This window comes from Elaeis guineensis, chromosome 8 (genome assembly GCF_000442705.2).
Source record: "Elaeis guineensis isolate ETL-2024a chromosome 8, EG11, whole genome shotgun sequence".
NCBI lineage: Eukaryota > Viridiplantae > Streptophyta > Magnoliopsida > Arecales > Arecaceae > Elaeis > Elaeis guineensis.
In genome coordinates, this window is record NC_026000.2 from 131,473,670 (window position 1) to 131,489,060 (window position 15,391).

Consider the following 15,391-nt stretch of genomic DNA (forward strand, 5'->3'; position numbering starts at 1 on the left):
ATAAGGGACATATCTTCAGAAGGCATGTTGGATCTATTCGATATTAGTATCTAAGCAGATAGTGAGTGTCGTAGGATTGAGAGCTTATCTAAACTCAACACAGACCTAATTTTTAAATTGTAGGAAGAAAAAAAAGACCTATGGAGGTTAAGTTTTCTTCCCACTGGATTTGGGCTAGGTGGTAGTTGGTTGATATAGGATCATGCTTAAATGAATGGTCCCATCTACAAATACTATAGGATTTTCATACCAATCCTATACAAATACCTAGACATGCCCTAAATGTCTCACAGCAGAAGCAATAGAACAAAGTAGTCAAGGAGAAAGCAAGTCTAATAAAAATTTCCTTCCCAAAATCTTGCTCAGATAGATGATACATAATCTTTGCCCCGAGGAGAAAAAGCCTCTCCCCAGTGGGCTGTAGGCAACAATTCCTATGCCAAGTTCTCCAACCAATTTCATAACAGGGAAGAAAGGTAAAACAACAAGAACAACAGCACCAACAACATCAGAACAAATTGTGGGCAACTAATTTCTCTACATGAAAGTTATGCACTGTGGGAGAAAAAGCTCACCTGCAAGTAGGAACTATATCTTCTTCTACATCTCTTGTCCATAAAGACCATTCAAGCTGGACAGCAGTAATTGGATGAACCGCATGTGCCTTCCTGATAGTTGGTGCAGGGGCCTCAGACAACCCTATATATTTTATCTTTCCTTCTTCAACTAGCTTTTTAAGTTCTCCCATCTGGAGAAGCAAAGAATGATCATGGAAGATTTTTATTTAAGAAACTTTTTGCAAGGCATGTGGTGTTTTAGTATGAATCAGAAAGAGATACCCAAACAAATCAGGAGACCTTTTATAAGATGATCAAGAATATCAAAGAGATTAAAGAGACATGATAGCAAACATCAATAATAATTGCACAATTTTACATTTATAAAAAAATATTTAATAAATTTCTAAAACAAAGCTATGAACTCATGGCATGCAAAGCTTTGAGTCCAATGAGAGGCTTGGTGCAATGAAACATGCATACCGTGACTTCGATAGGAATTCGGGTGTCGATCCGGTGCTGATTGTAGAGATCAATGTAGTCAATACCGAGAGCCTTTTCAAGCTTGCCTCGCAGGCAGCCCTCACATATGCCGGATCTCCACAAAACTCCATCGGCCGTCTCCTCGCACCTCCCTCTCCCCGGTACTGAATACCACCCCAAACTTGGTGGCCAGCTCCACCCTTCCTTCAAGGCCTGCATCCATAACCAGGTAACTTAACCAACTCTAAAATACTCTGACACACCTACAATTGAAAAATGGCAGCACAGCATACAAGTCAAATGTATGCAGCTGTTGCGGCCAATCGCCTCGTCGCCCGATCGCCGGGGAGCATGCACCTGCAAAAAGAAGTCCGCACTGATCGGAGGCGGCTCCGGCGGGGACCCTCCGACGGTCAAGTCAGAGAGGTGACTGGGCAACAGTGAAATGTAGACAGAAAGCTCTGAGAGAGAGAGAGAGAAAGGAGCGAGCCTGCGCTTGTGGAGAGACGGGGCGGATCGATCCTTTGCACTGTTGCCTTCCCCGGTTTATATAGTGGAGCACGGTATGGCGCCGTCATTAATGGCGCGGACAAGTGAGGAACTGTCAACTCACTGTGGACTGTCAGAGTCGCCGTGAAAATGTCATGTCGCCGTGTGGCTGTCCAATCACCAGGGTTGACAATGCCCTCGGTGGGACAATGCCCCTAGGTAAGCGCGCCGCATGTCTGTGTCAGAGCTGACAAGGTTTGGCGGCTGTACGGCGATCGGAGGAGTCGGCCGACCCTAGGTCGGTGGCCAGCAGAGTGGCGTCGGGTTCCTCCGTCGGTCGGCGAGTTTCATGTGAGTCGGCCATCAGACCTCTGGGTTCAGTCGGTCGGGATGGATACGCCCGACATATCTTCAGTCGGCGATGGGCCGTTGAATGGCCGGTTGTTAGCCACTGATGGCATCCGTCAGTCGGTCGCCCCGACCGACGATCGATCGGTCTATCGGCCAGTCGGAGTCGTCCGTCGGAGTCGGTCGGGCCGCCAGTCGGTCGGTCGCCAGTCGGTCGGTCCGCCAGTCGGTCGGTCCGACAGTCGGTCGGGCCCTCCGACAGTCGGTCGGTCGGTCGGTGGGTATCCCCCCAACAGTTGCCCCCCTCCACTCCTAAGTCGGGTGGTGAGCTGGCTGATGCTTTCATTCGGGTAGCGATTCCGGACGACTGGGAGTGGATTTGTCGCATGCGTGGATCCGACCGTACCGCCGACTGATCCGATGTCAGACGCCTCATAAATGCCAAGTGATCCGGACCTCTAGTCGGTGTCAGACGCCACGTCTTGTCGTCGTCAGACGTTACGTCGGTGTCAGAAGATCGGGCGCCGGACGATACGGCGTCAGACGACCAGATATTCGGCGCCGATCGTGGGAGAGTGGGCCGCTGTCAGGCATCCCTTCGGGAACGCGAATCGGCGCGGGCGCATGAATGCGGAGCCGCGCTCTGCGTGCCGCGTGTCGAGGTAGTTGGCCGGCGCTCCCTCCGGCATTTAATGTGGGCGGTGCGACCGTCTCGGGACGGGGCGCGCCGAATCCTCCGCCAACCGGCGGGCGCCACGCGTCGCGCATCTGCAGGTCTTTGGTCGGCGCGGAAGCATCTCGGCCGTCGGTCGGCCCTATATATATATAGGACCTCCCGGACCCCTGACCCACACTTGCCATTTTGCTGGGGAAACTCTGTCCGGGCGATTTCTCAGTCGTCGCGGGCAGAGCTCTCTCGCTTTCGGAGGGATCCATCTGGTTCGTGGTCCCCTCTTCTCCTTCTTCTTTCTTCTCTTCTCTTCCTTCTTCTTTCGGTTCCGACATAATGACCAGGAATCCGACCCAGGGAGCTCGGTCGGGGAACCCGACCGACGACTCCCGATCGGCTCCGGAAGATGAGGCCTCCTCGCTTTCGGGGCCGAACGTCGATCGGCTTCGGGAGCACTATCGCATCCCGGAGCAGTTTCGGCTCTCCGCTCCAGGGGCCGACGGTCGGGTCAACAACCCTCCGCCTGGCGACCTGGCGCTATACGTTGAAGACCTTCGTGCGGGTCTTCGGCTTCCGATTTTGGAGTTCGTCCGGAATCTACTAGATTATTACGGACTCTGTCCGGCGCAACTGACGCCGAACTCTGTTCGTTTAATCATTTCCTTCGCGCTGTTGTGTCAGCTCTTGCCGACCAACCCCCGCATTTCACTCTTTCGGACATTCTTTGTGCTCCGACCCCACCCTAAAGCCCGAGGGTGGTGGCTCTTCACCCCCCGAAAGGGTCTTGCCTTCATCACCGATCTTCCATCGTCCATTCATGGATGGAAGAACCAATTCTTTTTTGTTTCCTCCTCCTCTCCCTGGGGCTTTCCTTCTCGCTGGGGTGTGCCCCGAACCGAGGCCAACGACAACAGTCGGGTGGAGGCGGACGACCGGGAGGACTTCCACCGACTGAAAGATATGTCGGTCCCGAAGCAGAGGGAGCTTGTTACCGAACAAGCTCTCTATGATGCCGGCTTGAGTCTGGTCCCCCGAATAGGTATCGCCCGATCCCCCGGCTTTTCTTTTTGTTCGGCTCTTGGTCCGGTTTTTAACATTTTTGTCGGTATTGCAGGGATACCACCAAGGATGAGACCGACGGACGTCGAGATTCGACAGTTTGCGACGAGGAAGAGGCCAGCATCGGGGGCCGGCCCTTCGTTCCCTCCAAAGAAACCAGCTCCAGCTCCGCCGACCGTCGAGGCATCGGCGACCGACCAGTCGGAGCCGGTCATAGCCCTCGCGGCTCCGACGGTCCAAGTAGAGGAGAGGCCGACTGAGGAGGCGGCCGAAGGAACATCGGCGGCTTCGCCGGTGCGGGTGGAGCTGGATGACGTTCGGGAAATCGAACATCGTCCGGTGGCGTCCGTTGGCACGACGGGGGGCGCCGGGTCGAACTCCAGCGTCCCGTCGCTGTCGGTCCCATCGATCGGGGCAGCTGATCGGGGGAAAGCCCTGATGGAGCCCGTGGAGGAGGATAGGTCGGGGAGCCGCTCAATGCCTCCCAGTGCATACTACCCCGAGGGTGCGTCGGCGTTGGCCGACCACAATCTTGCGAGGAGGTTGTGCCAAGGGATCCTCCTCCCAGCCGACGTAGAGTCGCTGCGATCTCGGCAGGTGACCGAGATGCTGTCGCGGTTCTACCCGACGATGGTTAAGGTAAGCTTCGCATCACTTCTCCTTTAACTTAAAAATTTTCCTTGTTATGCGATTCTGACGAGGTTTTTTCCATCGGCAGCTGATCTTCACGATGTCCGAACTGGAAGCCGGGTACCGAAGGTTCGACAACGTTCGAGCAGCCTTCAAGGAGAAGTCGGCGGCGGCCGAGGCTGAGAGGGCAATGTTGGCCGACCAACTTCAGCAATCGGCCGACCGGGAGGCCAAGTTAGTCGACGAGGTCTCCCGGCTCGGGTCCGAACTCCGGTCGGCCAAGAAGGAGGCCAAGCACAAAGGTCGGGCCGTGCGTCGCCTTCGACGCGAACGGGATGGTGCCACCGCCGAACTCCAAGGGGAACGCGAGCAACTTCGGGTCAGCCTGGAGAAGCTCGCCGAAGCCGAAGAGGAGTTGTCCATCGCCCAGATCGATGCCGAAATGGCAAAGGTCGAGGCAGAGTCGGCGAGGCAGGAGCTCGCCCGTGCTGAGGACGAGGCAAGGTCGGCGAGGGAGTCGGCCGATCGGGCGGTGGAGGACTTCCGGTCGTCCGACCAATACCGGGAGGAGATGCTCGAATCGGGCTTCGCCTCATATCGGGTCGGGTTCGAGGACGGTCGGGACACCGTCCATGCCTTGTACCCGAAGTTGGACGTCAGCCGCGTCGTCCCGCCGTTAGCCGAGGAGGAAGGAGCCGAAGGAGAAGGAACCGAGGAGATGGCTGACCAGCCGTCGGGAGGCGTCATCGTGGCGGAGGAAGCCATCCCGGAGCAGGTGCCGACCGAAGTCCCCTTGCCAACTGAAGCCCATCCTTCGACCGCCGACCCAGCGCCACTCATGGCCGATACGCCGATCATCCCCGATCCTCCGTCGGTCGAAGAGATCGACTAGGACGGATGATCGGGCCCTGCCGACTACCTTTACTTTTTGTTTTCTGAAAATACATGTAATCGGGCTTCGACCTGACTTTGTAATTTCTTTTCATCAATGAATGAAACTTCTTTCTTTCTCATTTATTTGCAATGCCGATCATTGCTGCAATGTTGATCGTTAGTCGCTAACTTAAGTAAGTCGCTAACTCACGTAAGTCGGTAGGACTTCGATAACTTGTGCAGCCCCGAAGGTAGAGTGATCCCGACTTTAGGTCGGCTTCTGATAGTCAAAGTCGTCAGTCGGGTGCATCTTTGAGTCGGGAGCCGACCGAACCTGGTAAAGGTTCGGTAGTCGGGCTTCCATAGATGCGTTTAGTCGGTCGTCGTCCGGCGCAGCGTCGGGGAAATGATAGTAAGTCGGGTCCCCATGCCCTTGCGTCGGGTTCTGTGTCTTCCGACATACGGTAGCAAGCCGAATGTCGTTCAGTCGGCCGTAGGTCGGTCGGTAAGTCGTGGATGCGACTAAGGTCGTGTCGTGTGATAGACGGTGGTAAGCCGAATATCCCTCGACCGGCCGTAGCCTGGTCGGAAGTCGCGACGACAGTCGCGTGGGCGTTTAGCCTTTCTTTGGTCGGGGCCCGATCGGCCTGTCGGTCGGTGGTCCGACCGTAGAAGGAGTATGAACTCCCGTCGCAGCAGATGCATCGGCCTTTGTCAAGGGCAGATGCGTTGCCGAAAGTCGAAGGAGTGCAACTCCCGTTCCTAAGAGTCCGTCGGCCCTTGTGAGGGTCCGACGCATCATCGAAGGAGTGTCAGCTCCCGTCATTGTAGATGCATCGGTCCTTGTAAAAGTCCGATGCGTCGTCGATCGTCGAAGGAGTGTTGACTCCCGTAATTGTAGACGCATCGGTCCTTGTAAAAGTCCGATGCGTTACCGATGATGAGGTCGTCGATTTTAGGTGGATGCTAGGTCCACGTCGATACGTTGGGGCTAAGCGCCGATCATTAGTCGAAGAGTTAAGACTCTGAGATTTCAAACCGAACTTGTATTCCGATTATTGAATTACAAAATTCACTGATAATACAGCTTCAAGTTGTCGGCGTTCCAAGTCCGGGGAATGGGCTTCCCCTCAAGGGTCTCCAGCCGATAGGCCCTCGGCCCGTAGGTGTCCGCAACCTTGTAGGGTCCTTCCCAGTTGGGAGCCAGCTTCCCTTGGTCCAAGGGCTTCGACACTTCTGCCTTCCTCAAGACCAGGTCGCCAGGCTTGAAAAGCTTCGGTCTGACCTTGGCGTTGTAGTACCGGGCGACCCTCTGTCGGTATGAAGCCATTCGGATTTGAGCCTCATCTCGTAGTTCGGGGAGGAGGTCCAGGTCGGCCCTCCGACCCTCGGAGTTGTCCGGCTCTCGGTACTGCTCGACCCTTGAAGATGGTAGGCCAATCTCGAGCGGGATCATAGCCTCTGTCCCGTAGGCCAAGCTGAACGGCGACTCCCCGGTCGGGACGCGGGGGGTCGTTCGGTAAGCCCACAGAACGGAGCCCAGCTCGTCGACCCAGAGACCTTTGGCTTCATTCAATCGGGTCTTGAGCCCGTAAAGCAAGGTTCGGTTGGTCACCTCAACCTCACCGTTGGACTGTGGGTGCCCGACTGAAGTCAGTCGGTGCCGGATGTAGAACCTGGCGCAGAAATCTTTGAAGTCTTGGTTGTCGAATTGCCGTCCGTTGTCGGTGATGATGGTGTGCGGCAATCCGAACCTAAAGATGATGGACCTTTGGATGAAGTCCTCCATCTTCCGCTCGGTGATCTGCGCCAAGGGCTCGACCTCGACCCACTTCGTGAAGTAGTAGATGGCGACAACGATGAACTTCCTCTAGCCCGATGCTGGTGGAAATGGGCCGAGAATGTCGACTCCCCACTGGGCGAAGGGCCACGGAGCAACAATGGGAGCGATTCGGCTGGCCGGTTGGTGCTGAATATTGGCATACTTTTGGCATGGCTCGCATCTCCGGACCAACTCTGCCGCATCCTTCTTCATGGTCGGCCAGTAGTAGCCTTGTCGCAGGACCTTGAAGGCTAGAGACTTGCCCCCCAAGTGGTTTCTGTAAATTCCTTCGTGAACCTCTCGGAGAGCGTAGTCGGCGTCGGTCGGCCCCAAGCACCTGAGCAAAGGGAGGGAAAATGACCTTTTGTAGAGTCGGCCATCCATGATCACATATTGCGAGGCCGACCACCGGAGTCGCTTGGCCTCCGCGGGATCTTCGGGACTGATCCCGTCGGTCAGGTACCGGACGATCGGGTCCATCCAACTTAGTTCGGACGTTAGCTGCTGCACTTCTTCGACCCGATCGATGCTCGGCTGCTGGAGGTTTTCGACGAACGTCCGACCCAAAGAGTCGTAGGCCGACGTTGCCAATCTGGAGAGTGCGTTGGCACGGACGTTCTCCGACCTGGGGATGTGGGAGATCTCGAAATACTCAAGGCGCACCATGAGGTCCTTCACTTTCTGGAGGTACTTGATCATGGTCGGATCTCGCGCCTCGAAGTCGCCCTTGACCTGCCCCACGATCAGCTGAGAGTCGGAGAATGCCCGGAGGCTGTCGATGCCCAGCTCCTTCGCCATCCTCAGGCCAGCGAGGAGTGCCTCGTATTCGGCTTGATTGTTGGAGGTCTTGAAGTCGAACCGGAGGGCGTATTCGGTGACTACCCCGTCCGAATTCGTGAGCAGGAGCCCGGCCCCGCTTCCCTGAGCGTTTGAGGCTCCGTCGATGTGGAGTACCCAGGTGGAGATCGGGTCTGACTCAGAGACCGCATCTCGTCCCGGGTCTTCAGCTCCCGACCCTGGGTCGGTCGTCGGGCATTCGGCGATGAAGTCGGCCAGGACCTGGGCCTTCAGGGCAGGCCTTAGTCGGTACTGAATGTCGAACTCGCTAAGCTTCATCGCCCACTTTGCGAGTCGTCCGGATGTGTCGGGTCGGCGCAGTATCGCCCTCAGGGGCTGATTGGTGAGTACCACTATGGCGTGGGCCTGGAAGTATGGTCGAAGCCGTTGCGCGGAACGGTCAGGGCGAAAATCATCTTTTCCGTCTCCGAGTATCTGGCTTCGGCGCCGTGGAGCACTTTGCTGGTGTAGTAGATGGGCTGATGAGTTCGGCATTCGTTTTCTCGAACGAGCACCGAACTGATCGCCTCGGAAGATGTGGCCAAATAGAGATACAAGGTCTCCCCGACCTGCGGCTTTACGAGCAGCGGCGGGGAAGCCAAGTACCTTTTCAGGTCTTCGAAGGCCTGTTCGCACTCATCCGACCAAGAGAAACCGTTTGCTTGACGCAAAGTCTTGAAGAACGGGAGGCACCTTTCAGCTGATCGGGAAATAAATCGGCTAAGAGCGACGATTTTTCCGTTCAGCTGTTGGACCTCCTTCTTGGTGTTCGGATGACGCATGTCGAGGATTGCCTTTATTTTCTCAGGGTTGGCCTCGATCCCTCTCTGAGAAATGAGGAATCCGAGGAACTTCCCTGAGGTCACCCCGAAAGCACACTTGGTCGGGTTGAGCTTCATTCGGTGTCGTCGAAGGGTGCAAAAGGTCTCCTCGAGATCCTGAACGTGGTCCGGGATCTGCGCACTTTTCACCAGCATGTCGTCCACGTACACCTCCATGTTGCGCCCGATCTGGTCTTTGAAGACCTTATTGACGAGTCGCTGGTAGGTGGCGCCGGCGTTCTTCAGTCCGAAGGGCATCACCCGATAACAGTAGAGGCCCTTGGGAGTCACGAACGCGGTGTGCTCCTCGTCTTCAGCGCCATCCGGATCTGGTTGTACCCGGCGAAGCGTCCATGAAGCTGAGCAGTCGGAATCCGGACGTCGCATCCACCAGCTGGTCGATCTTCGGAAGTGGGAAGCTATCTTTGGGCAGGCTCTGTTTAGGTCGGTATAGTCGATGCAGATCCTCCACTTCCCGTTGGCTTTCTTGACCATGACAACATTGGCGAGCCAATCGGGATACGTGGATTCCCGAATGAAGCCTGCTTCGAGTAGCTTGTCCACTTCTTCGTCGATGGCCCTCTGCCTCTCTGGGGCGAAGGACCTTTCTTCTGCCTCACCGGCTTCATCGTCGGGTCGATGTTGAGTCGGTGAGTTATTTTTCTGGAGGGATGCCCGACATATCTGCTGCCGACCAAGCAAATATGTCGGCGTTGGCCGTCAGCAGCTCCGCCAGTCGGCGTCGTTCGGCGTCGGGCAATTGAGACCCGACCCAAACTTTCCTGTCGGGATTTTCTTCTATCGGGATCGCCTCGAGCTGCTCGACCGACGAACCCCGTTCTTCCTCCTCCTTTTGGTCCAGCTTGTCGATTGTCAGAGGATCCTTCGACTCGTCGCTTTGAGCGAAGATTTGGAAGCATCGTCGGGCGAGCTGTTGATCTCCGCGCATCTCCCCGACTCCATTTTTGGTCGGAAATCGAACAAGGAGATGGTACGTCGAGACGATCGCCTTGAGGGCATTCAATCCGGGTCGGCCAAGTATGGCATTGTAGGCCGAAGGAACTTGGACGACCGCGAAAGTGAGGGAGACCGTGCTTTGCCGTGGTTCGGTGCCGACCGTCACGGGCAGGGTGATTTCTCCCTCTGTCGTGACAGCGTCTCCGGCAAAGCCGATCAGGGGCACAGGGACCCTCCTAAGTCGGTCAGTTGACAGTCGCATTCGGGAGAAGGTCGAGTAAAACAAAATATTTGTCGAACTTTCATTATCAACAAAAATTTGTTTTACATCATAATTGGCTATTGTCGCCGACACAACAACAGCGTCGTCGTGGGGGTTTCGATGCCCCGAACGTCATCTTCTGTGAAGGTGATTGCATCGTCCGGGCGTGGCCTTTTCGTCGGCTCCCCTCCTGCAGACGTCCCCGGGCCCAGCCGCTTGGAGATCATGTTAATGACTCCGGCCATCGGCTGGTTGGTCGCCGCCTCTTCAGTCGGCTGGGGGCGTCGATCGGCAACTGGTTGGGTCGGCGGACCCTTCCAGAATTTGCCGAGGTACCCCCGGCGGATGAGATTTTCAATCTCATCCTTCAACTGGATGCACCGCTCGGTGTCGTGGCCGTGGCTTCGGTGGAACCGACAGTACTTCCGACGGTCGAGGCCTTTTGCCTTCAGAGGTGGAGGCCGTCGCAGGTATTCTTCTCCCTCGATCTCCATCAGGATCTGCGCACGGGGAGCGGAGAGAGGAGTGTAGGAGTCGTACCTGGGATGCACCGGCCTCGAAGTCTGCCGTCGGGGCGATTTTTGGATCTGTCGGGGTGGAGAGAGCCGACTATCGGTCGGGGGTCTGCTTGGTTCGGCGGGCTCCCGACCTTTCCTCCGCTTCTCCTTCGGGCCTCTGGGCTCGGCCAAGCGTCGGTCGGACGCTCCTTCGTCCGTGCGCATATACTTGTATGCGCGCTCCAGTAGCTCGGCATAAGTCCGGGGGAGGGTCTTGTCCAGAGAATAAGTGAATCGGGACACCCTCAGGCCCCGCTTCATGGCTGAGACAGCCATGTCTTCGTTTAGGTCCCGGACCTCGAGCGTGGCCGCGTTGAATCGCGCCACGAAGTATCGGAGCGTCTCGTTTTCCCCCTGCTTGAGGGAGAAAAGGCTGTCCGACGTTCGCGGCGGCTTTCGGCTGGTGCTGAAATGGGCCACGAACGAGTGCTCGAGCTGTCCGAAGGAATGGATACTTCCCGATCGGAGACTGGAGTACCAAGCCCTGGCAGCCTTGCGGAGTGTGGCGGGGAAGCCGATGCAAAAAAGAGCGTCGGTTGCCCCTTGAATTGTCATGAGAGCTTTATAGCTCTCGAGGTGGTCGACTGGGTCGGTGGAGCCGTCGTATGGCTCCACGTGTGGCATCTTGAACCGACTGGGAATCGGTTCATCGAGGACCAGTCGGGAGAGAGGTTGGGCGGTCTGGAAGTTGACATCGTTCGAAGACTTCTGGCCGTCCGTTTGCAGTTGAGCGAGTCAGCGATCGATTTCCTCGAACCGTCGCTCGTAGTCGTCCGCTCGTCGATGCTGGGAGACCCCAGGAGTGGAGTTTCCAGAGGATTCTGAGAGGGAGGCCGACGGCGTGCGCGGCCGCTTCTCCTTCCTTGCCCGTTCCAACGGGGAGGGAGAGGGCCGCTGGGACCGTCGGTCGTCGCGCCGTGGTCGTCCCTCCTTCCCTCCGTGGGAGCGCTGTTGGGAGCGCTCGCATGGAGGCGACAGGGATTGGCGCGGTCGTCGGTGGCTGCTCCTGGAGGGCATAGGTCGGGCCGCCGGTTGCTGCTGGAGGCTTTTGACTGCGTCGGTCAGTACGGTCATCTGTCGTACGATGGCCGCAATTTGGGCCTCCGTGGTCACTGCAGGGCGCGGAGAGCTAGGCTCCGCCGTCGGTGGTGGCGGGGAGGCCTCTTCCCGACGGGAAGAGCGCCTGGCCAACCCAGTGACTCTCGATCGTTGAGCTCTTATCTTTGTCATGCTGTCCCCTACCTGGCGCGCCAATCTGTTGCGGCCAATCGCCTCGTCGCCCGATCGCCGGGGAGCGTGCACCTGCAAAAGGAAGTCCGCACTGACCGGAGGCGGCTCCGGCGGGGACCCTCCGACGGTCAAGTCAGAGAGGTGACTGGGCAACAGTGAAATGTAGACAGAGAGCTCTGAGAGAGAGAGAGAGAGAAAGGAGCGAGCCTGCGCTTGTGGAGAGACGGGGCGGATCGATCCTTTGCACTGTTGCCTTCCCCGGTTTATATAGTGGAGCACGGTATGGCACCGTCATTAATGGCACGGACAAGTGAGAAACTGTCAACTCACTGTGGACTGTCAGAGTCGCCGTGAAAATGTCATGTCGCCGTGTGGCTGTCCAATCACCAGGGTTGACAATGCCCTCGGTGGGACAATGCCCCTAGGTAACCGCGCCGCATGTCCGTATCAGAGCTGACAAGGTCTGGCGGCTGTACGGCGATCGGAGGAGTCGGCCGACCCTAGGTCGGTGGCCAGCAGAGTGGCGTCGGGTTCCTCCGTCGGTCGGCGAGTTTCATGTGAGTCGGCCATCAGACCTCTGGGTTCAGTCGGTCGGGATGGATATGCCCGACATATCTCCAGTCGGCGATGGGCCGTTGAATGGCCGGTTGTTAGCCGCTGATGGCATCCGTCAGTCGGTCGCCCCGACCGACGATCGGTCGGTCTATCGACCAGTCGGAGTCGTCCGTCGGAGTCGGTCGGGCCGCCAGTCGGTCGGTCGCCAGTCGGTCGGGCCGTCAGTCGGTCGGGCTGCCAGTCGGTCGGGCCCTCCGACAGTCGGTCGGTCGGTCGGTGGGTATCCCCCCAACAGCAGCTATATCTCTATATAGAAAGAGGCTATTTCTATGTTTCAAACCCGTAACATATCGATCATAATAGAGCAATCTTATCATTATATCAAGGATCACCCATCCAACACATCTAAACTATAAAAGAAAAAAAAATAGGGGGGGAAATTGGAATGAAGAAGGGACCTTGCCAAGGAGGAGCTCATTGGTGAAGGGGCCATAGACGTCGGCGGTGTTGAGGAAGGTGACACCGGCGTTGACTGCATGGTGGATGAGTGCAATCATTTCAGGATCAGGTTTTGGAAGCCCGAAGAAAGCAGACATTCCCATGCAACCAAGGCCTTGGGCAGAGACCTCGAGTGTGATAGCCCAGCCAGCCCAAACAAACCAAAAAAAAAATGATGAAGACTCCCACAGAGAGTCTTCTTCTCCCGACCGGCTCCTAATCGGAGTCGGAAACCTCACCGGAGAGGAGTCAAACTCCTCTCCTTTGGTTCTATTTAAAGGGGAGACCCTTCTCCCTTCTTCCTACCAAAGAATCCCGGGGCAAAACCGCGGCACTCGCCGAAAATTTCTTCACGGAGACCCGTCCTTGTGCCATCCAATTTTCTCGCCGGAAAAGCCTCACCGGCGTCGGAGGTAAGCTTCCTCCCCTTCCTCTCTCCTCCCCCTTCCTTCCCGTGCCGATGTGCACGCTCGCCGGCGACCGAAGTTGCCGGATTTTGTTGCGAAAGAATTTTTTTTTTTTTTTGCCATTTTTCATCGCCGGTGGTCACCGTCGACCATCGCTTTGGCCGCCCCTTGCCATCTGAATGTCTCCTCTCCTGCCGAAGGTCGTCCCATGCCGGCTGCGCCGCCGGCCGGCCACCAAACGAGGGGACCTCACGGTCCCCTGTTTCAGCCCAAAACAAGTCCACGGGAAGAAGAAAAGAAAAAGAAGAAGAAGAAGGAAAAGAAAAAGAAAAAGAAAAGAAGAAGAAGGAAAAGAAAAGAAAAAGAAGAAAAAGAAAAGAAAAAGAAGAAAAAGAAAAGAAAAAGAAAGAAGAAAGAAGAAAAAGAAAGAAGAAAAATAATATGATAATAATATAATAATAATAAATAGGATTTTCTCCTCTCTCTTCCATGAAGAAAAAGAAAAAAAAGAGAGAGAGAGAAAAGAAAAGAAAAAAAAATCATTAAATTAATTAATAAATAATGATATAAATAATAAAATATGAGAAAGAGAGTTTCTCTCTCTTCCCTCTCTCTCTTCAGCCTGAACTAGTATTTTCTCTCTATAGAATTGGACTTTCTCTCTCTACTTTCTCTCTCTAGAATCCTCTTTCTAGATTATTTCTCTCTCCTAAGATTTTTAATTTTGAGAAGAATGATGATGAATTTAAATGATTCTCGTAATGAATTTTTGATCTGTGATCGTCAGACGATACACCGACATCCACTTTGATCAGATCAGGTATTTTTAGATTTTATTTCTCATGATCTTATTGAATTATCCACATGATAATTTTAGCATGATTTGATCTGATTGATCAGAATTTGTTGAATCATATTGTCTGAAGAATTCAAGATGAGTTTTCTCTCTCTAGAATTTTCTCTCTCTTGATTGATTCTCTCTCTAAAAAAAAGATTAGTGAATGAAAAAATTTCTTTTAATAAGTCTGATCTGATTTTAATGAAGAACCCTGATCTATGATTGTCAGACAGCGTACTGGCACCCACCTTAATCAGACTATGAATCTTTAGATTTGGTTATCCATGATTTCGATCTAGCCATGATTTGATTTGATCATGTTGGTTTCACCAATTGAGATATTGGACCAATCGTAATGTTGGATTGTGTCACCTGATCAATTTGAATTGTACCTCATGAATTCTCTCTCCTCTAATTTTCTCTCTCCACTTGATTTTATGAAATCGATGAAGAAATCTCGGTCCTATCACTTCGAATCCGATTTGATCTGATAGTCAAATTTTGGATCGTTTAGGTCCTAATTAGATTTTGATTAGATGAAATTAGATGATCGGACCCAATCTAAACCGTTGAAATATGGTATTCGTATTCTTTCTAATTATTGAAATTGATTCTGTATAGGATTGTGGATGTTTGATCATGGGATATCGCAATATGATCTATGAACAGAATTTTTTAAAGAAAATTTATAGAATTATGTGGATTTATTGGAATGCGTTCGAGGTAAGTAATGTTTCACTTTTTCTAGATTTATCGGTAAATTATAATGTATTCTTCTGACATGATTTGTGAAACGATGCATGAATTGAATGAATGGTATTTTGTTATGAAAATATCTTATTTGAAATGTTATGATGAAGCATGATTGAATATATTGATTTCATGATGCATTATATTGATTGATTTCGATACTACATGATTATATATTTTATTATCAAAATTAGAATATGAAACATGATTTATGAAGAATTATGATATAAGAAACAATAAGAATTGACAACCTGACTATGTAAAGGACCCTGCCAATGGGGGCATATACGTTGGCAATTGATTGTCCTGAGGGTTTATGTCACGAGCGAGACCAGCGACATGTCGTCAGAGAGACCAGCGACAAACCGCCAGCGAGACCAGCGGTTTCAAAGGACATGGCTGCCAGATGATTCGCAGCCTACCGCAAGCAGATACGCGGTATTATGACCCTGCTACAGGGAAAATATGGTCATAGCTCATGGTTGACGAAAAAAAATTGAAGAACAAAAGAAATTAAAATCCCGAAAGAAATTTGAATTTTCGAAGAAGAAATGAACTTGACATGAATTATATTGCATAATTGAAATTGATTTCGAATTGATGAACTCTATATGCTTATTTTATATAAATGATTATTTACTTAAATGCCTGATGAAATCTGTTGGAAAGTGATCATTGCTTACTGAGCTGTCTAGCTCATTACCTCCTATTTTACTATTTTTACAGATGTTGAAGAATTAAGATGATA

At 53.4% G+C, this 15,391-nt stretch overlaps 1 protein-coding gene across 1 annotated transcript; it reads right to left on the minus strand.

Moving 5' to 3' along the window:
- Positions 1–315: 315 nt before the first annotated feature.
- Positions 316–13,023, minus strand: LOC105036964 (probable aldo-keto reductase 2). Its single transcript, XM_073242797.1, is given in 8 exon segments — positions 316–449; positions 577–748; positions 1,041–1,100; positions 1,103–1,159; positions 1,162–1,253; positions 7,162–7,174; positions 12,609–12,776; positions 12,955–13,023. Coding segments are annotated over 8 exon segments (765 nt in total).
- Between the last annotated feature and the right edge of the window lie 2,368 nt (positions 13,024–15,391).